This window comes from Macaca mulatta, chromosome 3 (genome assembly GCF_049350105.2).
Source record: "Macaca mulatta isolate MMU2019108-1 chromosome 3, T2T-MMU8v2.0, whole genome shotgun sequence".
Classification (NCBI taxonomy): domain Eukaryota; kingdom Metazoa; phylum Chordata; class Mammalia; order Primates; family Cercopithecidae; genus Macaca; species Macaca mulatta.
Genome location: NC_133408.1, coordinates 83,926,400 through 83,950,502, shown reverse-complemented (window position 1 = coordinate 83,950,502; position 24,103 = coordinate 83,926,400). Strand labels below are relative to the sequence as shown.

Genomic DNA, 24,103 nt, shown 5'->3' with positions numbered 1-24,103 from the left:
AAATCCTAAGAGGCAGATGAGTAGGAGTGGGGAGGTCAGGAGATCACCTACTACCACACAGAAATAATGTTATGCTGGTACCAAGTCACTCAGTCTCATTCAGTGTTGTCCTACCCCACAACAAAATCCTTGTCAATACTGAAATCACCTTTACAAGCCTCCTGCCAAATGAGGTTTTGTGGATAAAAGAACAGGTTCCGGCCAGGCACGGTGGCTCATGTCTGTAATCCCAGCACTTTGGGAGGCCGAGGTGGGTGATCACCTGAGGTCAGGAGTTCAAGACCAGCTTGGCCAATGTAGTGAAATCCCATCTCTACTACCGAAAATACAAAAATTAGCCGGGCATAGTGGCGCATGCCTGTAATCCCAGCTACTCGGGAGGCTGAGGCAGGAGAATCACTTGAACCCGGGAGGTGGAGGTGCAGTGAGCCAAGATTGCGCCACAGCACTCCAGCCTGGGCAACAGAATAAGACTCCATCTCACACACACACAAAAAAAAGAACAGGTTGCCAGGATTCACCCTGATCTACCCAACCAAAATATCCAGGAATATGTGTTTTTAAAAGTTCCTTGGCCGGGTACAGCGGCTCACACCTGTAATCCCAGCACTTTGGGAGGCTGAGGCAGGCACATCACGAGGTCAGGAGTTTGAGACCAGCCTGGCCAACATGGTGAAACCACATCTCTACTAAAAATACAAAAATTAGCCGAGCGTGGTGGTGCATGCCTGCAATCCCAGCTACTCAAGAGGCTGAGGCAGGAGAATTGCTTGAACCCAGGAGGTGGAGGTTGCGGTGAGCCAAGATCATGCCACTGCACTCCAGCCTGGGTGACAGTGAGACTCTGTCTCCGGGGGAAAAAAAAAAAGTTCCTTAAGCGATGCTGATGGTTGAGAACCACTTCCAGAAAACATGACACCTCTCTTAACCATTTGCTGAAGACTGTCCTCTTGGGTTTCTGTGAAACTTACTGCTCTCCACCAAGATTATTCCCCAAGACCTGTTCTTCACCTTTGGCTCTTCTCTCTCCCTCGAACCACTCCAGTTGCTCTAGCTCCCAAAAGATCTAGTCCAGTAATTCCAATAGCCTATGGGCAGGGACTCCTACCAGGAACTTCAAGTTCAACCTGTCTAAAACTGAACTTTTTCCCCTAAACCCAGGTGACAGTTCAGTTAATGCATTATCACTATTCCAGTCACCCAAGTTTAAACCTTGGATCATCATTGACCCATCCCTCCCCTTCCTCCATCCCTGCTCCCCATGTCCACTACTTCATTAGACTGGTCACCAAACCCTAACCTATGGAAGTGTCTTATAAGAGGTGTTACCAGGTAAATGAGTTACCAGGTAAATGAGTGCACTACCTCTGTCAGTTCATCTGTGAAACAAAGATCAACCTCTCAGGTTATGTTAAGGGTTAAGTAAGACAACAACTCCAGAATATAAAACATCTGACACTATACATATTAGTATATACTCCTTTCTCCTCCACACCTTTCTGCAAACTACAATCATCCTGGACAAAAGTGTTCTCATGCTACTATGGAATGGTTAAATAATAGAACAGGAAGATTTGGAATTCACAAAATGAAATTTTTAGTTCCAGCTCTACGGTGAATGGCTGTGTGTTCTCGGTCAAATCACTTAACCTTGCTGAATTGGTATGTAAACTTGAAACTTACCTATTTCACAGAGACACTGAAGATCAAATGGCAAGACTTCATTAACCTGCCGTAAGGTCCTGCTAAAGGCCACCTCCAACAGCTCTCTGATCACGTAGATGGCACTTATGCCACTGACAAGGATGAGGAATAGCCTTAAGTTCTGAAATTGAACCCTAATGGAACCCCATTCTTCATTTGGCCCTATTACCCTGGTAGTTACCAAGACAGTCAAAGCTTTGGCTTCTACTGAGGAAAGTAACATCCGATCAACCTGCAGCATGCATTAAGATTTCAGGAGGAAACATCTGAAGCATTTTATAACTTGTAACATCTAGAGAACTGGGGGAGGTATCGTCAGCATTTCTGTCTTCTTGGGTTTCTACAAACAGGCTTAATGCTTGGCCGAATAGTTTCTTTCAATCTCATCAGAAGTCCCATCTCTCTTATAAAACCTTCTTCACTTCTCAACCATCATTTCTATCTCCTTTCTTTACAATGGGCTCCATCAAATAATTGCCCTTACAAAGTCTTCTATTACTTTCTGGGTTTCCCCTCTTTAACTGTAAGTGTCACAAACAGAGAGAAACCACTACTTAAACACCCCTATCACCCGTACCTAAGAGTGTAAACTACATTCAGCAAACGGTTGCTTAGTACATTCAAAAGTGCCCAGTCAACTTTACTGAATGAGTACTGACAGCGCTTCCAACATACAATAAACTTAACCTGGAAGGTACAGAATTAAGTTCAAATGAAATTTTAATAATCACTACAATGACAGTCTTTGACCTGGGAAATCACATGTCAAACAAGCGGCCACACCCATTGATTCACACAATGCCTCCGTCATCACCGCCAGCTCAAGTCTTTGGTAGTTCTGGGGCATGCACGTTTCTGTTGCTGTAAATGTCCTTCCTTCTGTCTGGCCTGCATGGATTTTACTCCCTGACTAGCAGCCCCCAGCACCGTGAGGGGTACGCGCTGCCGGGTGCTGAGGAGGGCTCTTAACAGTCGGCTTACTACTTCTGAAACCTCAGGACGTCCGGAGCGAACCCCGGCTGCTCCCTCAGAGGAATAAACTGACATCCAATCCGCGCTTCAAATTACTGAAGCCATTCTCGAAAGCTCAACCCCAGGACACCAGGAAAAGGAGGAAACAGGCTGGGAGAGCTTGGAGGAGCGGGCGCCAAGAGTCAAGGCAGGCCGGGGGCGGCGGCTCCCCAGACCGCAGGCCCGCCCGCCTCACCTGCAGCACCAGGGCCTGCGCGGCCCCGGGTGGGAAGCCCATGCGGTCCGACGGGTGGCGCAGCAAGCGATAGAAGTCTGTCTTGCGGTACAGGAAGCCAAAGAGAACGCGGAGGAAATCCTGGACGTTGCCCACGTGCTGCAGGATGCCCAGAAGGGCCTGGTCATACAGCTCGGCCGCCCCGGGCTCCATGTCGCCTCCCGCCCTAGGTACGCTTCACACACAGAGCGCCGCCTCAGACCTGCCGACTGGCCACTTCCGGCGTCCGCAGCCAACGGCTCCGCCGGACGGCGTGGCTGCAGAACTTCCGGTCCGTGCTTGTTCGGCCCCTGAGACCCCGGGCTGTTTTCCCCGGGCCCGGCTGCCCCACGGGCTTTGCCCTGAGGTGGTCTTTGACAAAAGAGCCCGATAAAGTCAGCATTGAGGGTCCTACGCGGAAGGAGGCCCGTGGCTGCTGTTGCGCTGCGGTCGCTTGGCCGCCATGTTTGAAGAGGGCGAAAAAAATTATGGGGCGTGCAGTGTCACGTGACTGCTCGGATTTTTGTCACATTGTCTGTGGAGCCTTTCTTATTTCTGTGTTCAATTCCCGCCTGGGTATTCGGAACCTGTGGTTAAAGCTGGGGCTGCGGTAAGCTTTTTGTTAGTGAGCCAGATACGGGAAAATGCATATATGTGGGATCTATGGGTTTCTTATTAATAGAGCTGTGAGTTAAACTCAGGGCGTTGCATCAGAAGAAAGTCAAGACGACGAAGAAAAGAGTGAGTGCGTTCACGTATATCAAGTGGAAAGAGCTAGATTCAGAATAGGAAATCCGTATGCCATCGTTGTGAAATATGCACGTGTGTGTGTATAGTATGTATATGCATATATACGTCATGTATGTATATGTTGTTAGTGTCTGGCAAAGTGGTTCAAAAGCATTTTGAGGAAGTGGACTTTAAACATTTTGACAAAGCATTAGAGTAAGGTTAGGTTGGATACAAAGCTGGCTGGTGTTGTACAAGATGATAAAACCATAGGTTATCATTTATAGTGGATATAAATGATTTGCACCTCTTCTAGAATAAAACATGCAGGTTAACACGTCTTCATAGTGTCTACGCTTTAATGAATTGTAAGTAAAATCAAACTCAGGTAAATTGCCCTAGAACAGTGATTCTGAAACTCTTGATTTAGGAACCATTGATGCTCTTAAAATTTGTTGAACACTCCAAAGAACATTTGTTGATATGGGTTATACTTATCAATATTTACCACATTAGAAATTAAAACTTAGAAAATGTTTAAATATCCATTTTTAAATGACGATAAAACACATTACATGTTAACATACTTTTATGCAAAAAATAATGTTCTTCAAAGCAATAAAAGCTCAGCGAGAGGAGTAACATAGTTTTACGTTTTTGCAAATCTCTTTAATGAGCTTACTAGAAGACAGCAAGATTCCTACGGCAAGGTAGCTCACGCTTGTAATCCCAGAACTTTGGGAGGCTGAGGCGGGAGAATCACGAGGTCAGGAGTTCGAGACCAGCCTGGACAACACAGTAAAACCCTGTCTCTACTAAAAATACAAAAATTAGTGGGGCATGGTGGCACGCATCTGTACTCCCAGCTACTCAGGAGACTGAGGCTGGAGAATCGCTTGAACCTGGGAGGTGGAGGTTGCAGTGAGCCTAGATCATGCCACTGCCATCCAGCCTGGGCAACAGAGTGAGACTGTCTCAAAAAAAAAAAAAAAAGAAAAAAAGAAACTAAACTATGGTTTAATGAAACAAAATACCTCAGCTAAAAATAAGAATAAAGAATAAACAGAATAAAGGAGATCGAAGTTGGGGATGTCACATATTGCCCTCTGTAAATCTAAAGGATTTCTGCATTTTATTAATAAATATTTTATAATTAAAATGTAATGTTTTAAGAAGATTCATTATACACTATAATAAAAAGATGTGGGGGAGCAGACACTTGTAGACACTGCTGGTGGAAGTGTAAGAATATACAGACGTTTTTTAAGGCAGTTTGGCAAAATCTCGCTTTATCAGTCAGGATCTTGGTAGGAAAACAGATGGCCCTCCCAAGCTGGGTAGTTTGAAGGGGGCTTTTAAAAGGGACTATTTACAAAGATAGGGGCAAGGTTTTTGAAACCTCACATGAGATAGAATGGGACCATGGGACTAGTAACGGCAGAGAGCTGTTCCCACCCCTGGGCCTGGAGGGCCTGGAGGGCCTGGAAGAAAGAGGCTTATAAAATCAAGATGAATAGTTGCTAGTGGAGAAGCCCACCTGACCTCTAACTCCTTGCCCTCTGACTTTCTGCTGGTAGTGACTAATGGTCACATCTATTTTGAAGCCAGAAGTTAAGATGAACAGGCTAACCCTCTTCATCTGGATCAGCCTTCCAGGGAAGAAAGTAGGTTGGAAGAAGGTGGAGAGCAGATCAGAAAAGGCAAAAAAAGAAATCCAGTACACTATTGAAAATCAAAATGTACATAGATATTGGCCAAGCAATTTCACTACTAGAAATTTACCAGCTGGGCGCGGTGACTGACGCCTGTTATCCCACCACTTTTGGGAGGCCAAGGCGGGCAGATCACTTAAGGTTGGGAGTTCGAGACCAGCCTGACCAACATGGAGAAACCCCATCTCTACTAAAAATACAAAACTAGCCAGGCATGGTGGCACATGCCTGTAATCCCAGCTACTCAGGAGGCTGAGGCAGGAGAATCACTTGAACCCAGGAGGCAGAGGTTGTGGTGAGCCGAGATCATGCCATTGCACTCCAGCCTGGGCAACAATAGCGAAACTCCATCTCAAAAAAAAAAAAGAAAGAAAGAGAAATTTACCTTATAACTATATTCAAGCGACTGTATGGATTTATTTATAGGAGGACATTCATTACAACATTATTTATAATTGTGAAAAGCTAGAGTTAAACGCCCAACCATAGGTGGCTGAATAAATAGTGATCCATAGTTTTTATTCACACACAACATGTATTTACTGAGAATCCGTGGGTATGAATTTATGAAGTGAATACAACACATTGCAGAATGGAATATATGGCAGCAACAGGCCCCAAGTAAGTCCAAAACCCAGCAGAGAAAAACCTGTATTTAGTCCTAAAGCTGGAGAATAATCTCCTTTGACTCCATGTTCTAAATCCTGGGCACACTGGTTTGGGGATTGGGCCCCCAAGGCCTCAGGCAGCCAGGTCCACATGGCTTTCTCTTGGTTTGGAGTCTCATGACTGCAGCTCTCCCAGGCTGGGGTTACACAAGGGTAGCTCTAGAGTTTTGGGCTCTACTAGGTGCTGCCCTGGTGGGAACTCTCTGTAACAGCTCTGACCACACATTCCTGCTACGCATTGCCTTAGTAGGGACTCTCTGTGGTGGCTCTTCCCCTGCAATAAGTTTCTTCCTGGGCCTCAAGCTGTTTGATATATCTTTTGAAAACTAAGTGGAAGCTGCCATGACCCCACCACCCATGCACTCATCCCTGCAGAGTTAGCACCATGTAGACATTGCCAAGGCTTACTGCTTGTGCCCTCCAAAACAGCAATCCAAACCAACCTGGTCCCACATGAGCTGTGCCTGGGGCAGCTGAGGAATGCTGCACTGGAATGCAGGGAGCAGAGTTCCAAGGCAGCTCTGGGCAGTGAGCCTATGGACGTTACCCCAGGCCTGTCCTCCAGAATCATTCTGCCCTCCTAGAGCTCTGGACCTGTGATGGGAGGGGCAGCCTCGAAAATCTCTGAAATAGCTTTGAGGTCATTCTCCCATTGCCTTGGTGAATAGCATCTGGCTCCCTTCCATTCACGCTAATCTCTTCAGCAAGCAGTCTCTGGGCCACGCTCTGAGTTCAGTCTCCTAAATGTACCTTTTTATATTTTACATGGCTAGGCTATAAATTTTCCAAATCTTTCACTCTGCTTCTTTTTAAATTATAAATTCTGTCTTTAAGTCATTCCTTTGTTCTTGTATCTCACTATATGTGATTAAAAATGGCCATGTAGCAGCCTGAATGCTTAACTGCTTAGGTATCTCTTCCACCAGATATCCTAGTTTGTCATTCAAATTCCGCTTTCCATAAAGCCGTCAGGCATGGACACAGTTCCACCATTACTACTTTATAACAAAGATGCCCTTTATTCAAGTTTCCAATACCTTGTTTCTCATTTCTGTCTGAGACCTCATCAGAATGGCCTCTACCAATATTAAATATAATGTTGGTAGATATATTGCTAGTAAAGGCCATTTACTGTTAATGTTGGTAGAGATATAGACAGTAAAGGCCATTTACTGTTAATGTTGGTAGAGATGTAGACAGTAAAGGCCATTTACTGTCCACATCAGAGACTGTGTCCATATCTCTATCAACAATCGTGACCACTGAAGTAATCTTTAAGAAGATTCTGACTTTCCCTATATCTCTTCTCTTCTGAGACTTCACCCTTAATGCTCCATTTATGGCAATACAGGCTCTTTCTAGCATGCTCCTCAAAATTCTTCCAGTCTCTACCCATTATCCAGTTCCAAAGCTACTTTTATGTTTTCAGATATTTGTTATAGCAATAGACCCACTTCTCAGTGCCAATTTTCTATCTTAGTCCGTTTACTGTTGCCATAACAATACCACAGACCAGGTAATCTATAAATAACAGGCCTTTATTTAGCTCATGGTTCTGGAGGCTGGAAAGTTCAGGAACTTGATGCCAGCATCTGTTGAGGGCCTTCTTGTTTAGTCATCCCTTGGCAGAAAGCAAAAGGCAGAAGGGGCAAGTGAGTACACAAGATAGATGCACCAGGGGCCAGCGTCACTTTATAACAACCCACTTTTATGGTAACTAACTCACTGTAGTAATAACATTAATTCATTAATGAGGGCTCTACCCGCATGATCCAATCATCTTTTATTAGGCCCTACCTCCCAACATTGTTTCATTGGGGCTTACATTTCCAGCACATGAATTTGGGAGACACATTTCAACCATAGCAAGCATGTTAACTAAAGAAAAGACATTTAAAAAATGAAATCATTTAGTAGTGAAAATATGATGTATTCGATGAAAAATACACCAGATGAGATGTACCACAGATTAGAAATACAGCCAGGAGCAGTGGCCCACACCTGTAATCCAAGCACTTTGGGAGGCCAAGGCGGGAGGATCATTTGAGGTCAGGAGTTAAAGACCAGCATGACCAACATGGTGAAACCCTGTCTCTACTAAAAATACAAAAATTAGCCATGCATGGTGGCACACCCCTGTAGTACCAGCTACTTGGGAGGCCGAAGTAGGAGAGTCACTTGAACCTGGGAGGCAGAGGTTGCAGTGAGCTGAGATCGTGCCATTGCACTCCAACCTCGGCAACAAGAGTGAAACTCCATCTCAAAAAAAATAAAAAGAAAAAGAAAAGACAAAAAGAAATAAATAGATAAAGTATTATTGAACTTGAAAAAATAGCAACAGAAACCACCTAAATTGAAAAAGAGATAAAAAGGACTCAAAAAAAAAAAAAAAAAAAGCGCATCAGTGAGTTGTGGGACAACTTCATCTTGTCTAATTTACATGTAGCTGAGTTCCTAAAGGCTGGGGTGGGGAACAGAAAAAATGTTTGAAGAATCAATGGCTGAACTTTTTCCAAATTAATTAAAACTAAAAACCCATGAGCCAAGATGCTCAGTGAACCCCCAATAATAAGAAACATAAATAAAACTACACCGAGGAATATAATAGTCAAATTGCTTAAAAGCACTGATAAAGATAAATCTTAAAAGTAGCCAGAGAAAAAAGATAAATTATGTACAAAGGATTATACAAGAATAACAGCAGACCTCTCAAACCAATGTGAGTCAAAAGATAATGTAGAAACATCTGTAAAATGTTTAAAGAAAATGTCAACCTAGAATTCTGCCCTGAGCAAAAATATATTACCAAAATAGATAGACTTTCTCAGACATACGAAAGTTGAAATAAGTCATCACTAGTAGACCTGAACTACAAAAAAAAAACAAGTTAAATGTCTTTCAGTGAGAAGGAAAATTACATTAGATGAAAATTCTGATCTACACAATGAAATACAGAGCACTGGAAAATTTTTTTAAGTGAGCAAATATGAAATACCATTTTTATTAATTTGAAAATCTCTTTAAAATATACTTGACTGCTTAAAGCAAAAGAATTAATAACATGACATCCTAAGGTTTATAATGTATGGAAGTAACACAAAGACCAAGAGGGATTGAGTGAAAGGATACATTTGTAAGATTCGTATACTGCATGTGAAGTTATATAATTTATTTGAAGGTAGACTGTGGTAAGTTAGAGATTATCTATAAACTGTAAAGAAAGCTCTAAAAATAAAAATTAAAAAAACAGAGTGGTCACATAAGGCAACAAAGGAGATAAAGTGGAATCATACAAACCACTCAATAAATTCAAAAGCAGGCAGAAAAAGCAGAACAATAACCCAATTCCAGATTTAAAGCCATATTGATAATCACAGCCTACTCAGAAAAGCTCTTTTGGGGTCAAAAGGAAAAGGCACTCTCACCCTCCACATCAGAGACTGGACTGTGGAGATGGTGGCCCAGAAGACAAACAAGGGGCTGGAGCACCTTGTGAAAGCAAAGAAATACCTGAAAACGTTTTTTTTTTAATGGAAGCCAGACTATGACAGTGCTGCTTCTGAATATGGAAAATATATTTAAAATAACAATAACATTAAATGTAAATAAACCTTTCAATTAGAAGAGATTGATTGACTAAAAAAGCAAGACCCAACTGTATGCTGCTTAAATGAAACTCACTTTAAATGTAAAGTGAAATACATTAAAACTAGGTTGGGCACAGTGGTTCACACCTGTAATCCTAGCACTTTGGGAGGCCAAGGTGAGAGGATTATTCGAGGCCAGCAGTCCAAAACCAGTCTGTGCAAAATAGCAAGACCCTGTCTTCAAGAAAAAAAAAAAAAAAAACCTAAGTGGCAAAAGGTATACTATGTTTAAACCAATAAAAATAAAATGTTAACTATAAGTGACAGAATGTATATTTTGAAAGGCTAATGGCTTGGCCGGGCGCAGTGGCTCACGCCTGTAATCCCAGCACTTTGGGAGGCCGAGACGGGCGGATCACGAGGTCAGGAGATCGAGACCATCCTGGCTAACACGGTGAAACCCCGTCTCTACTAAAAAATACAAAAAACTAGCCGGGCGAGGTGGCGGGCGACTGTAGTCCCAGCTACTCGGGAGGCTGAGGCAGGAGAATGGCGTGAACCCGGGAGGCGGAGCTTGCAGTGAGCTGAGATCCGGCCACCACACTCCAGCCTGGGTGACAGAGCAAGACTCTGTCTCAAAAAAAAAAAAAAAAAAAAAAAGAAAGGCTAAAAAGACTGTGTACATACACACACAGTGGTTATCTCTGGGTTACAGATATAAGTAATTTTTGTTTTTTGTTTTCTTAACTGTACTTTTCTTTGTCTTACAATTATTCTATCATAAGTTTATGGGGATTTGAGGAGTGTTTGTTTGTTTGTTTGTTTGTTTATTTTTAAATAGAGATGATGTCTCACAATGTTGCCCAGGCTGATCTCGAACTCCTGGACTCAAGCAACCCTCTCACCTTGGCCTCCCAAAGTACCAGGATTACAGGTATGAGCCACTGTGCCCAGCCTGTTGTGTTTATTATCAGAAAAATAAATTTTTTTGAGATGGAGTCTCACTCTGTCGCCCAGGCTGGAGTGCAGTGGGGCAATCTCAGCTTACTGCAACCTCTACCTCCTGGGTTCATGCCATTCTCCTGCCTCAGCCTCCCAAGTAGCTGGGACTACAGGGTGCCCGCCACCATGTCTGGCTCATTTTTTTGTATTTTTAGTAGAGACGGGGTTTCGCCATGTTAGCCAAGATGGTCTTGATCTCCTGACCTTGTGATCCACCTGCCTCGGCCTCCCAAAGTGCTAGGATTACAGGCGTAAGCCACCACACCTGGCCAGAGAAATAAATGGTTTTAAAACAAAAGAATATTTGCTGAGAATACACTAAGCTGTCACTGCTATGTAATCATTGCTCTTCAGAGTAATGAGAGCAAAAGAGCCCTCTGTTTATTTCAGTCATTTATTTAATGGATATTTACTATGTGCCTGTGTGCCAGGTGCTAGGTGCTGGAAACACAATGGTAAGCAAAAAGATAAAGTCATTGCCTCCTATAGCTTACAGTTTAGAAGAGGAATCAGACATGGGGGAGCCGTGTAACCCCACCAGTGAATTTTTGTCTTCAAACTGTGATGGGGACTAGGAGGGAGTAGGATATGGTATAGCGGGAGCACATAACAGGGACCTGACCAAGATGGGTAACAGGGCAGTATCCCAGAAGTCACTTCTGATCTGAGATCCAAAGGAAGAGGGATGGGAGGGAGCAAACCAGGACCATCTAAATCCTTCTTGGAGACTTTTCTGGCTATAATTGACAAGAAAGAACTCTCTTCTCTGGGATGAGAGAATCCTTATCATCTGCTACATGGAGGAAGCCCATTTTTTACTTGAGAGAAGGAAACCAACCCATAAAGAGAAGCAAAAAACTACTGGGCTTTCTAAAAGACTTTTTTAGAGTAGTTACAGTTTCGCTGCAAAATTGAGAAGAAGGTACAGAGATATCCCATATACTCACTCCTGCCTCCGCACATGCATAGCCTCTCTCATTCTCAGCATTCCCCATCAGAATGAACAAAATGGTACATTTGTTACAACTAATGGTACATTTGCTACAATATCACCCAGAATCCTTAGTTTACATTAGGGCTTACTCTGGTGTTGTACATTCTATGGGTTTGGACAGATGTACAATGATATGCCTCCATGATTATAATATCATATAGAGTAGTTTCCCTGCCCTAAAAATCTTTTGTGCTCTGCTGATTGAACTCCCCTAATCCCAAACCATAGCGACTACTGATCATTTTATTGTCTTTATAGCTTTGTCTTTTACAGGATGTCATATAGTTGGAATCAGACAGATGTAGACTTTTTAGATTAGCTTTTTTCACTTAGTAGTATATGTTTGAAGTTCCTCCGTGTCTTTTGTCTTTCTTTCTGTCTTTCTTTCTTTCTTTCCTTTTTTTTTTTTTTTTTTCAAGATGGAGTTTCGCTCTTGTTGCCTAGGCTGGAGTGCGATAGCATGATCTTGGCTCACTACAACCTCTGCCTCCTGGGTTCAAGCAACTCTCCTGCCTCAGTCATCCAAGTAGCTGGGAATACAGGCACCTGCCACCACACCCAGTGAATTTTTGTATTTTTAGTAGAGACAGGATTTCACCATATTGGCCAGGCTGTTCTCAAACTCCTGACCTTGTGATCTGCCCACCTCGGCCTCCCAAAGTGCTAGGATTACAGACGTGAGCTACCGCGCCTAGCCCCCCACGTCTTTTCATAGCTTAATAGCTCATTTCTTTTTAATGCTGAATAATATTCCATTGTGTGGATTAACCCATTCACCTACTGAAGGACATCTTGGTTACTTCCAAGTTTTGACAATTATGAATAAAGCTGCCATAAACATCCATGTGTTGGTTTTTGTGTAGACATAAGTTTTCAACTCCATTGGGTACATACCAAGAAATGTGATTGCTGGATCATATGGTAAGATATATTTAGTTTTAGAAGAAACTGCAGAACTGTCTTCCAAAATGGCTGTACCATTTTGCATTCCTATCAGGAATGAAGGAGAGTTGCTGCTTCTCCACATCCCTCCCAGCATTTGGTGTTGTCAGTGTTCCAGATTTTGAATGTTCTAATAGATGTGTAGTAATGTCTCGTTATTTTAATTATCATTTCCCTGATGACATATGACATGTAGCATCTTTTCATATGCTTGTTTGCCATCTGTACATCTTCTTTGGCAAGGCTAAGTTTTTAACTGAGTTATTTGTTTTCTTATTTTTGTATTGGATAGTCCATTTAGATTTTAAATAAAAGTTCTTTATTGGATAGATCTTTTTCTTTTTTACAATCTGAAGCACTTCACAAATGTGCATGACATCCTTGTGCACAGACCATGGTAATCTTCTCTGTACCATTGTAATTTTAGTATGTGTGCTGCTGAAGCCAGCACAGATGTGTCTTTCGCTAATATCTTCTCCCAAGAAGTGGCTTGTCTTCTCATCCTTTTAAAATCTTATTTATTTATATATTTTTTGAGACAGAGTCTCGCTCTGTCGCCCAAGCTGGAGTACAGTGGCGCAATTTCGGCTCACTGCAACCTCCACCTCCTGGTTTCAAATGATTCTTGTGCATCAGCCTCTCAAGTAGCTGGGATTACAGGTGTGCACCACTGCACCCAGCTAATTTTTCTATTTTCAGTAGAGACGGGTTTTCACCATGTTAACCAGGCTGGTCTCAAACTCCTGGCCTCAAGTGATCCACCCGCCTGTGCCTTCCAAAGTGCTAGGATTAAAGGCATGAGCCACCGCACCTGGCCATTGTCTTCTCCTTGTTGACATTGTCTTTTGCAGAGCAGAAGTTTTAAATTTCTTTTTTTTTTTTTTTTTTTTTGAGACGGAGTCTCACTCTGTCGCCCAGGCTGGAGTGCAGTGGGGCAATCTCAGCTTACTGCAACCTCTACCTCCTGGGTTCACGCCATTCTCCTGCCTCAGCCTCCCGAGTAGCTGGGACTACAGGCGCCCGCCACCTCGCCCGGCTAGTTTTTTGTATTTTTTAGTAGAGACGGGGTTTCACCGTGTTAGCCAGGATGGTCTCAATCTCCTGACCTCGTGATCCGCCCGTCTCGGCCTCCCAAAGTGCTGGGATTACAGGCGTGAGCCACCGCGCCCGGCCAAAGTTTTAAATTTCAATGAAATACACTCATCGTTCTATTACTGCTAAAAAAAATTTGTTAATTATAGTTTATCAATTATTTCTTTCATGAATTATGCCTTTGGTGTTGTATCAAAAGGTCGCTACACCCAAGGTCATCTAGGTTTTACCCTGTGTTATCTTTTAGGAGTTTTATAGTTTTGAATTTTACATTGAAGTCTATGATCCATTTTCAGTTAATTTTGTGAAGGGTGCAAAGTCTGTGTCTAGATTTATGTTTTTGCACATGGATGTCCAGTTGTACCTGTATCATTTGTTGAAAAGACTACCTTTTGGCTAGGTGTGGTGGCTCACACCTGTAATCCCAGCACTTTGGGAAGCCAAGGCAGGCAGATCGCCTGAGGTCAGGAGTTTGAGACCAGCCTAGCCAACATAGTGAAACCCCATCTCTACTAAAAATACAAAAATTAGCCAGGCATATTTGCGGGCCTGTAGTCCCAGCTATGCTGAGGCATGAGAATCACTTGAACCCAGAAGGCAAAGGTTCCAGTGAACCAAGATCGTGCCACTGCACTCCAGCCTGGGTGAGAGAGCGAGACTCTGTCTCAAAAAAAGAAAAAAAAGTCTACCTTTGCTTCACTATATTTATTTGGGTCTATTTCTAGACTCTGTATTCTGTTACAGTGATCTATTTATCTGTTCTTTCACCAGTTCTTTCACTGTCTTCATTACTATAGCTTTATAGTAAGTCTAGAAGTCAGATAGTGTTAGTCCTCTGACTTTATTTTCCTTCAATATTGTGTTGGGTATTCTGGGTCTTTTGACTCACCATGTAAGCTTAGTTGGCAATGAGATAACTACTCCAGATGCCTGAGACTCCAGGTCTCACTCTCAGCTGATGTCTTTGGTCTTAGGTACATTTAGTTACCCAGAATGATGACTGACTTCTTCCTTACTGCATAGGCAACCTTGGTTATCTGAGATGATGATTGTCTTCCTCAGGAGAGGGGTATGACCTATGAACCCCATTTATAACTCACTTAAAAAATGGTTATGGACAGCCTGGACAACATGGTGAAACCCCATCTCCACTAAAAATACAAAACAATCAGCTGGGTGTGGTGTCGTACGCCTGTAGTCCCACCAGCTACTCAGGAGGCTGAGGTGGGAGGATAGCTTAACCCTGGGAGGCAGAGGTTGCAGTGAGCCAATATTTCACCACTGCACTCCAGCCTAGGTGACAGAGAGACTCTGAAGAAAAAGGAAGGGAGGGAGGGAGGGAAAAGGGTAATAGGGTTTGGCTGTGTCCCTACCCAAATCTCATCTTGAATTTCAGTTCCCATAATCCCCATGTGTTGTGGGAGGGACCAGGTGGAGATCATTGAATCATGAGAGTGGTTTCCCCCATCATGTTCTCCTGATAATGATTTAGTTCTCAGGAGATCTGCTGGTTTTATAAGAGGCTTCCCCTTTCACTGGGCACTGATTCTTCTCTCCCCTGGTGCCATATGAAGTAGGGCATGTTTGCTTCCCCTTCTGCCATGATTGTAAGTTTCCTGAGGCCTCCCCAGCCTTGTTGAGCTATGAGTCAATTAAAACTCTTTCCTTTATAAATTACCCAGTCTTGGATATGTCTTTATTAGCAGCATGAAAACAGACTAATACAATGGGTATAGAGAGGTTTCAAAGAAGCAAAACGTTAGTAAGAATATTTGTGTGATGGGGGAAATTTTTGTATATTTCATGTTTTATATGCTTGTAACATTTAAAAGTATTTGGTCTATTAGTGTAAGAATTGTATAACTCCAATTTAAAATGGTATTTCATATAAGCTTAAGATTTTAAATTGAAATGTTGCTAAATGTATGTGCAGTGTTACAACATCTATAAGAACTTTATATTAATGATATTCCATAAATTTAATTTATTAGGTTTAAAAGAGTTAAGTATATGGGAAGATTTTTTTCTTATGTATAGAGTATTTAGAAAGAAAATGGAGAATATTACCTTTATAAATGCAGTTAAAATATGTTCAATTAATTACATTTGTAAACAGGCTAAACATTTTCCAAAGGTTACCTTTAAAGTAGTGATTAAATAGAAAAACAGAGGCTTGTACTATTGACTGAAATTAAGGCTGTTGAGGCAGAACTAATTTGATCAAGGTTTATTTGAAGCCAAATGTGAGAATCCACTTAGGAAACACACTAACAATGTTAGGAAGGTTCCAGTCTGTTACAAGGTAGAAGGCTTTTATAGGAAAGTTTAGGAGAAGGGAGGGGACGACTCATACAGGAGTTGTTTCCTCTTTCATTGGAGGGTAAAATACAGAGGTTACAATTATTGGATACCTGTGCAACATACAGGCTAAAATGTCTACATGCAAGACAATCAGTAAAGCTTGATGATTCAGAAATAAATCAGCGTTCTTCCCAGTGTTAGAGGGTTACACGTTAATCAGTACATCAACAATTTGAGGAACTCATGGTAAGATTCTTACCTTAGGGACAAGATGTCACCATGGATCACAAGGCCTTTCCAAGGTAGATATATTAGTCCGTTTTCACACTGCTGATGAAGACATACCCTAGACTGGGCAATTTACAAGAGAAAGAGGTTTAATTGGAGTTACAGTTCCATGTGGCTGGGGAAGCCTCACAATCATGGTGGAAGGCAAGGAAGAGCAAGTCACATCCTACATGGATGGAAGCAGGCAAAGAGAGAGAGCTTGTGCAAGGGAACTCCTCTTTTTAAAACCATCGGATCTCGTGAGACTTATTCGATATCACGAGAACAGCACAGGAAGGACCTGCGCCCGTGATTCAATTACCTCCAACCGGGTCCATCCCACAACAGGTGGGAATTCAAGATGAGATTTGGGTGGGGACACAGCCAAACCATGTAAGCAGGTTAATTTGGAAGCCCGTTTATTTTTAAAGTAAACTGTGAAATGTGACCAATAGTTCATCAGTATACTGAACTTAAAACTGAAGGAAGAACAAGGCTTTAAAAAATTTCTGACTTTAGTACATCAGGTATCAGGATGGAGGGGGGTATTGTTATCCTTAAGGTACCTCTGGCTGCATCTCTTATCACAGTTAGGTATCTGGAAATCAAGAACTGAACTGAGTTTTAGGCAGAAGTGAAGTGGAAACACTTAGTAAGCATGTACTATGTCATAAGTACTAGATGCTTTCACATATAATATCTCATTTCATCCTTTAAAAAAATCTATGGGGAGTCAGGGAAATTTTTCCTAATTTTTTCTTTTTCTTTTTCTTTCTTTTTCTTTTTTTTTTTTTTTGAGACAGGGTCTCACTCTGTGACCCAGGCTGGAGTATAGTAGCACAATCACAGCTCACTGCAGTCTGCAGCCTCCACTTCCGGGATCAAGTGATCCTCCCACCTCACCCTCCCAAGTAGCTGGGACAACAGGTGAGTGCCACCATACCCAGCTAATTTTTTTTTAATGCAGAGATTGTGGTCTCTCTGTGTTTCCCAGGCTGGTTTCAAACTCCTGGGCTCAAGCAGTCTTCCCACCTTAGCCTCCCAAAGTTCTGGGATTGCTGGAGTGAGCCACTGTGCTCAGCCACTAATTTTTTTTTTCTCAGATGGGGTCTTGCTATGTTGCCCAGACTGACCTGCGATTCTTAGGCTCAAGAGATCCTCCCATCTCAGCCTCTCGAGTAGCTGGGACTACAGCATCACTGTGCCCAGCTAAACTATCCCCGTTTTTACAGATAAAGAAACCAAACCCAGGCTGGGCATGGTGGCTCACACCTGTAATCCCAGCAATTTGGGAGGCTGAGGCAGGCGTATCACCTGAGGTCAGGAGTTCAAGACCAGCCTGGTCAACATGGCAAAACCCTGTCTCTATTAAAAATACAAAAATTAGCCAGGCATGGTGGCAGGTGCCTGTAGTTGCAGCTACTCAAGAGGCTGAGGCAGGAGAATCACTCGAACCTGGGAGGCAGAGGTTGCAGTGAGCCAAGATCACACCAGTGCACTCCAGCCTGGACAACAGAGTGAGACTCTGTCAAAAAAAAAAAAGAAACTAAAGCCAAGGTAAGTCAAATATATTACCCAAAGGGGCCCAACAGAGGAGTGACAAAACCAGCTTGGAAACTCTGCCTCACTGTGAGGAGTGAGATTATCTGCCCTCCCATTTCCTCTGAATTGCCATCTCTAAATGGCTCTGAACCTTTCCTCCACCCTCCATCTCCCACATTCAGCCCCTCTGCTCATGGAGAAAGGCACATCAGAGCTCAGTTCTGACATCTTAGCCCCATACTGGGCCTATGTAGCTCCTATTCTGTGTGGAATGCCCTCCTGTCCTCCCTCAGATCCAAAGTGGAATCCCTCCCCACACCACCTGGATTCTGACACCCCACATGTGCTGCCTGGCCCCACCTTACCCCATGGCCTGTAGGCCAAATTGTGAGGGAAGGGAAGAGGAAGAACTCCCACTGTGCTTTCACTCAGCCTTGTTCTGGTGACTAACAAAGTTGAGGAACTTGTATTGGCCATTTGCTTGTTTAAGTAGCCAGCCTAGCTTTTCTTTCAGTTGTCTGTCTTTTTCTTACTGAGTTGTAGGAGTTTGTTTATACATTCTAAACATAAGCCCTTTCTCAGATATGCACGTATTTCAGATATGTGCAAATATATTTTCCTCTCTATGGTTTGAATTTTATCTCTCCTAAGGATGTGTTTTGTTGAACAGGTTTTTTTTTTTTTTTAATTTCAATACAGTTCAATTTATCTTTTTCTCTGTAAGTAAGGCTTTTGTTTCTTAAGAAAAGTTTCTCCTATTTCAGTCTTGGGGATACTCTCTTATGCTATCTTTTAGAATTCTATCATTTTATCTTTCACATTTAGATCAACAATCTATCAGAAACTGATTTTTGTGTATCTTGGGGAGGAGGATCATGATTCATTTCTTTCTGTATGGATACCCAACTAGGTCAGCATCATGCATTGAAAAACCTCCTTTACCCAATGCTGTGCATGCCTCCTCCATCATAAATCTTGTGTCCTTGTGGATATCATCTGTTTCTGGACCTTGTATTCTTTCCATTATTCTATTTGTCCTTCCTTGTGCCAAAATCTCACTATCTTTATTTCTGTATATTTATAATATCTTGAGTTCTGGTAGTGTAAGTTCTCTGACTTTGTTTTTCTTCAAGATTGCCTTGGTGAATTTTCATCTTTTGTGGTTCTATATGAATTTTTGAATCAGCTTATCAGTTTCCATAAAAATTTTCTGGGAGAATTGACATCTCTGTAGTATAGAGCCCTCAGTTCATGGTATATTCCTCCATTTCTTTTGACAGTTAATTTCTCTGAATATTACACAAATTAAATTACAAATTGGTTATTTTTCATAGTTTTCTTGACCATCTTTTGTTAGAGTAATTCCAATAGTTTATATATAGATTCTTTTGGATCTTTTTAAAAAAAGTTTTGTGGAGGTGGGGTCTTGCTATGTCTTGAACTCCTGGCCTCAAGTGATCCTCCTGCCTTGGCCTCAGAAATTGCTGGGATTACAGGCATGAGCCACTGCACCTAGCCTGAACCTTTTTTATACACATTTATGTATCTGTGAATGATGTCAATTTTACTTATTTCTAACCCTTATAACCTTTTTTTTTTTTTTTTTTTTTTGAGACAGAGTCTCACTCTGTTGCCCAGGCTGGAGTCCAGTGGTGCAATCTCGGCTCACTGCAAGCTCCGCCTCCCGAGTTCACGCCATTCTCCTGCCTCAGCCTCCCGAGTAGCTGGGACTACAGGTGCCTGCCACCACGCCCAGCTAATTTTTTTGTATTTTTAGTGGAGATGGGGTTTCACCCTGTTAGCGAGGATGGTCTCGATCTCCTGACCTCGTGATCCTCCCGCCTCGGCCTCTCAAAGTGCTGGGATTACAGGCGTGAGCCACCGTGCCCAGCCTGTGACCTTAATTTATTTTTCTTGCCTTATTACAATGGCTAAGACCTCCAGTACAATGGTGGGTAAAGGTGGTCAACTTTGTCTCATTCCCAATCTCAGGGGAAAGGGTTTCAATGTTTGACTATTAAGTATAAAATTTGTTCAACTGATATACACACGCACATATAAAATAACATTATACAGTTGAACAAATACTACAGATAGGACTGAGCAATGTGACTCATACCTGTAATTCCAGCTACTTGGGAGGCTGAGGTAGGAGGATACCTTGAGGCTAAGTGTTCAAGACCAGCCTGGGCAACAAAGTGAGAGCCCCATCTGTTAAACAAACAGACAAAAATAAATACTAGAGATAAAGAGGGATTTTTTAGAGTAATTTCAAACTATAAAAATCTCAATTTATCAAGAAGGTTAAAACACTCTAAACTTGTATGCATCATACACGCACACAGACACATACACAGACACATACACACACACACACACGGCTAAGATTTATTTTAGCTAGAATTTCTGTTATTTCTAATGGGAGGGTTAGCCACATAACCCAGACCCCTCCCCACTCCTGCCTTTCTTTGTATATTCTTTTTTTTTTTTCTTTTTGAGACAGAAGCTCACTCTTTCACTCAGGCTGGAGTACAGTGGTGCCATCTCAACTGACCTCAGCCTCAAACTCTTGTGCTCAAGCAATCCTCCCACCTCAGCCTCCCAAGTAGCTAGCCTGGCTAACTTTTAAACTTTTTGTAGAGACAGTATCTCGCTATGTTGCCTAGGCTGGTTTTGAACTCCTGGCCTCAAGCAGTTCTCCTGCCTCAGCCTCCCAAAGTGCTGAGATTACAGGCATGAGCCACCATACCTGGACTCTCTTTATGTATTCTTTTTTTTTTTTTTTTTTAACATAAACTCAAGATTTTATTGTCTTCATAATAAAATTGGAACTGGGTCGCTTGACCCTTTCTCTTCTTACCTCCTCCCAGTTCAAAATGCTTGTATCTCTTAATAGCCAGCATTCTCTTAGATCTGCAGTTGGGCTCCACGCACTCAAGCCTTCACACAATCTTCTTTGTAGTTTTAGCCTTTTTCTGGAAAATTGGCTGAGTCTCCCCACTGTAGCCCCTCTGCTTCCTGTCATAACATGGCTTTCCCTAGGCATACAGGGAAATGTATCCCGTGTCACTCTGTGGGGCTGGTGCTTCCCACACTTCTTACAGAAAGTCCAGTGAGTTTTAGGAATGTTCACCATGTTTGTAGGAGCGCTACTGGCACTCTGTGTTTTCTTGATTTTATTTGATGTTAAATATGTTGCAACTATTTTTCTGAGCTCATATGTGTCTTTCAACTTTCTTTTTTTTTTTTTTTTTTTTTTTTTTTTTGAGACGGAGTCTTGCTCTGTCGCCCAGGCTGGAGTGCAGTGGCCGGATCTCAGCTCACTGCAAGCCCCGCCTCCCGGGTTCACGCCATTCTCCTGCCTCAGCCTCCCGAGTAGCTGGGACTACAGGCGCCCGCCACCTCGCCCGGCTAGTTTTTTGTATTTTTTAGTAGAGACGGGGTTTCACCGTGTTAGCCAGGATGGTCTCGATCTTCTGACCTCGTGATCCACCCGTCTCGGTCTCCCAAAGTGCTGGGATTACAGGCTTGAGCCACCGCACCCGGCCGTGTCTTTCAACTTTCTTTAATTTTTTTGTTTGTGTGTTTACAGATGTTTTCCATTATTATATGGTAATACCTTAGTGTTTACCTTTATGGCTTCTGGACTTTGTATTTGGAAACTTTTCCCACCCCAAGATTATAACATACTCTTCTGTGTTTCCTTCTGATAGTTGTATAGTTTCATTTTTGTATTTAGTTATTTAATCTGTCTGTACTTTTATCTTGTGTATTGTGTGAGGTATCGATATAACTTTATTTTGATCCAAATAATTTGCTCACTACTCTCATGCCATTTACTGAAGGGTCTACCCTTTCCTCTGATTTGAAATGTCTGCTGTCAAAAGCTATTTTGTTCCTCAGATCTATCTGTTTATTCTGCACCTGTGGAGTTTTTAACAGGGTGACTTGTGCGATTTCTCCTCAGCCTCTATTCCCTGGTAGCTGTCCCTTCACCAGACCTCCTGCCCATCATGGCCAGCCAGCAACCCTCCCAAAGGTGGGCTATTGATGCTGGCACATGGGGCTCTTATGAGGACCCGAGAGTAGATAGTAGGCTCCAGAAACGCCAGTTCCTTTCCACCCCTTTTTGCTTGTCTTCCCTTTACATGCCAACAGTCCCTCTGAGCCTCAAAGCAACAGCAGCCCCTCAGCCAAACAAGGGCTAGACCCAGCGGGGAGCAGAAAGACTCAAGGGGATCTGGAATATTCCTTGACATTTCTACCCACTGCCCTGGCCTGGGGCCCTCCTGGGAGCTGGTCATTTGGACAGTGGGTTTTTCCCTCCCTGAGTGCACCGTGGTTCTCCTCTAGCTCCTCCAGGTGTTGCCTACCTCACAGGCTGTTCCAGAAAGGGAGGGGCTGCACATCCTACTCCTGACTGACTCTCAGGCTCTGTGCCCTCCCAGTTTGAAGGGAAATTACTCCCACTCCTCAAAGGCCCTTGTAAAGCATGAGCACACAATGGCCTGACTACTTTCTTGAAAAGAGGGGGGAGAAATAGAACAAAACACACTAGTATCTCCACAAATCACTCTCCCACACATATATTATTTGTGTCATTCACAAAAATTATCTTAAGCCAAGAGGCAGCCAGGGTAGGACATGTGACATAAAACACCATTTCTGCCAACAAATGTTTATTTAACACCCATGTGCACAGTACCAAGCCAGGATCTTCATCTCAACTGCAGTTCATGCTTCTGGAGAGCTGTCCAAGAGCTCGGATTGGGCTGGTTTGAGGCCTGGGCTCCAGGCCTGAGGTGAAGGTGGGAGGACCAGCCCAGCCCCAAGAGCTCCCAGCCTTCAGAATCCTGGGTGGCCTTGACTGGCAGCAACAGCCTTAATAAGAGTCGGAGCTGGAGACCAAACCCAACACCGTTTTCCAGGAGGGGCTAATCCATGACCAAGGTGCTTATGGGAACATCCTTCCTGGGCCCTTCTCTTGCCAGAAAGGGCCGTAGATGGCAGACCTGCAGGTGCGCTCTGGAGGGAGTGGCTACTGACCGGCCTCCCACAGCGTTGACTCTTGGCCTGAGCCTTTGCCCCTCCCTGGCCTCCTGTGATATCACAACCCAGGGCAGTGGTCACTGTCTGTGTTCTCAGGGACACTAGTACGTGTTAAAGACTTACTGACACAGAATTAAGACTTTTGACAGAGAAACTGAGAAGGGAAAAGTTGGATGAGAAGTGGGCTCCTAGGAAAGTGAGTGAGTGTGGGACAAACATGGAGTGTGTCTGTTCGTGCCAACTTCCAGACCCAGGCCCAGAAGGAGGAGGCACTGCCCAAGGCCTAGGTGACTTGGAAACTGGGGACCCACTGTGGGAGCAGAGGAGCCATCAGTGGTGCTGCTTGGATGCCTCAAGAGCAGGCCATCCTCCAGTGACAGGTAGTCTCATGGGAACGGCCTCCCCTAGGATTTGAGAAGGGCATGTGTCAAGGGACAGTCACAGGGAAGACCCTCATAACCCTTCGGTTCAGGGCCATAGAGCCTAGACAGGGGGCCTCTGGCTGTATCAGAACTGCCGCCCATTGTTGGGCAAGAAGTTGCTGACGGCACCAGCACCTTTGATAGAACCTTCAAAGCTGTGGTTGACATAGATGTTGTCAGCTGTGGAGACTCGGGAGGGGTGATTTGGGTAGGAGGCCGCTATGGCTGCCGCTGCTGCCTCCTCAGCCAGCTTCTGCTCCAGTGCCAGAGCTGGGTTGATGTCAGGCCCTGCAGTGAGACAGAGAACCACAGTCAGAGAGGTGGGCAGGGGACACAGGTGAGAAGCTACTCCTGGTTCTGTACAACAAACCCAAGGCAGGAAGGGTCCCAGGGGGGCTCTGTGCCATGTGCCTTCTGGGGTCACTACATTTGCAGCCCAAGCTTCAGGGATGTCCTGGTCCCCCATCCCCCAAGCATGTTGGGAGCCTCCGAGGAACAGCCACCACCTGCAGCTCCAAGGCCCTGGATACCCCTCGTCCAAGCACACCCCACAACTGCTCCTCCTTGCCCCTCTCTTATGTCTCACCCACCACCCCTAGCACACACACTCTACTCCTTCCAAGAGGGTCAGGGAGTCCCCACAAGAGACATGTTTAGGAACCATGGAGCTGTGTGGGCTCCAACCCCTGCTACCTTTGACCAAGTCTGTAACCTGGGGCAGGTGTCTCAGTTCCCTCATCTGTAAAAAGGGAAGGATAATGATGCCTACCTCGGGGGGGTAGTTAAGAGAATTACAGACACATATGTTGATGCACAAACACACCCCTCTGTAAATGTCCTCTAGTAATATTATTATTACCATCTGGT

The 24,103-nt window shown here is 43.6% G+C and overlaps 3 protein-coding genes and 1 non-coding gene across 4 annotated transcripts in view; 1 reads left to right on the top strand and 3 right to left on the bottom strand.

The window, feature by feature from the left end:
• NUDCD3 (NudC domain containing 3) overlaps window positions 1-3,263 on the bottom strand; it is a 106,609-nt gene extending 103,346 nt beyond the window's left edge. The window contains 1 exon segment of the mRNA NM_001266593.1: window positions 2,912-3,263. Coding sequence (NP_001253522.1) covers window positions 2,912-3,103 — 192 coding nt within the window. The 5' untranslated portion in view covers window positions 3,104-3,263.
• OGDH (oxoglutarate dehydrogenase) overlaps window positions 1-24,103 on the top strand; it is a 474,703-nt gene that overhangs the window by 259,498 nt on the left and 191,102 nt on the right. The window lies entirely within an intron of this gene.
• On the bottom strand, window positions 12,908-13,014 carry LOC114677173 (U6 spliceosomal RNA). The gene has a single exon (XR_003728477.1). It is a non-coding gene; the product is annotated as a U6 spliceosomal RNA (small nuclear RNA).
• Window positions 23,322-24,103, bottom strand: part of NPC1L1 (NPC1 like intracellular cholesterol transporter 1) — a 35,963-nt gene continuing 35,181 nt past the window's right edge. The window contains 1 exon segment of the mRNA NM_001077689.1: window positions 23,322-23,524. Coding sequence (NP_001071157.1) covers window positions 23,322-23,524 — 203 coding nt within the window.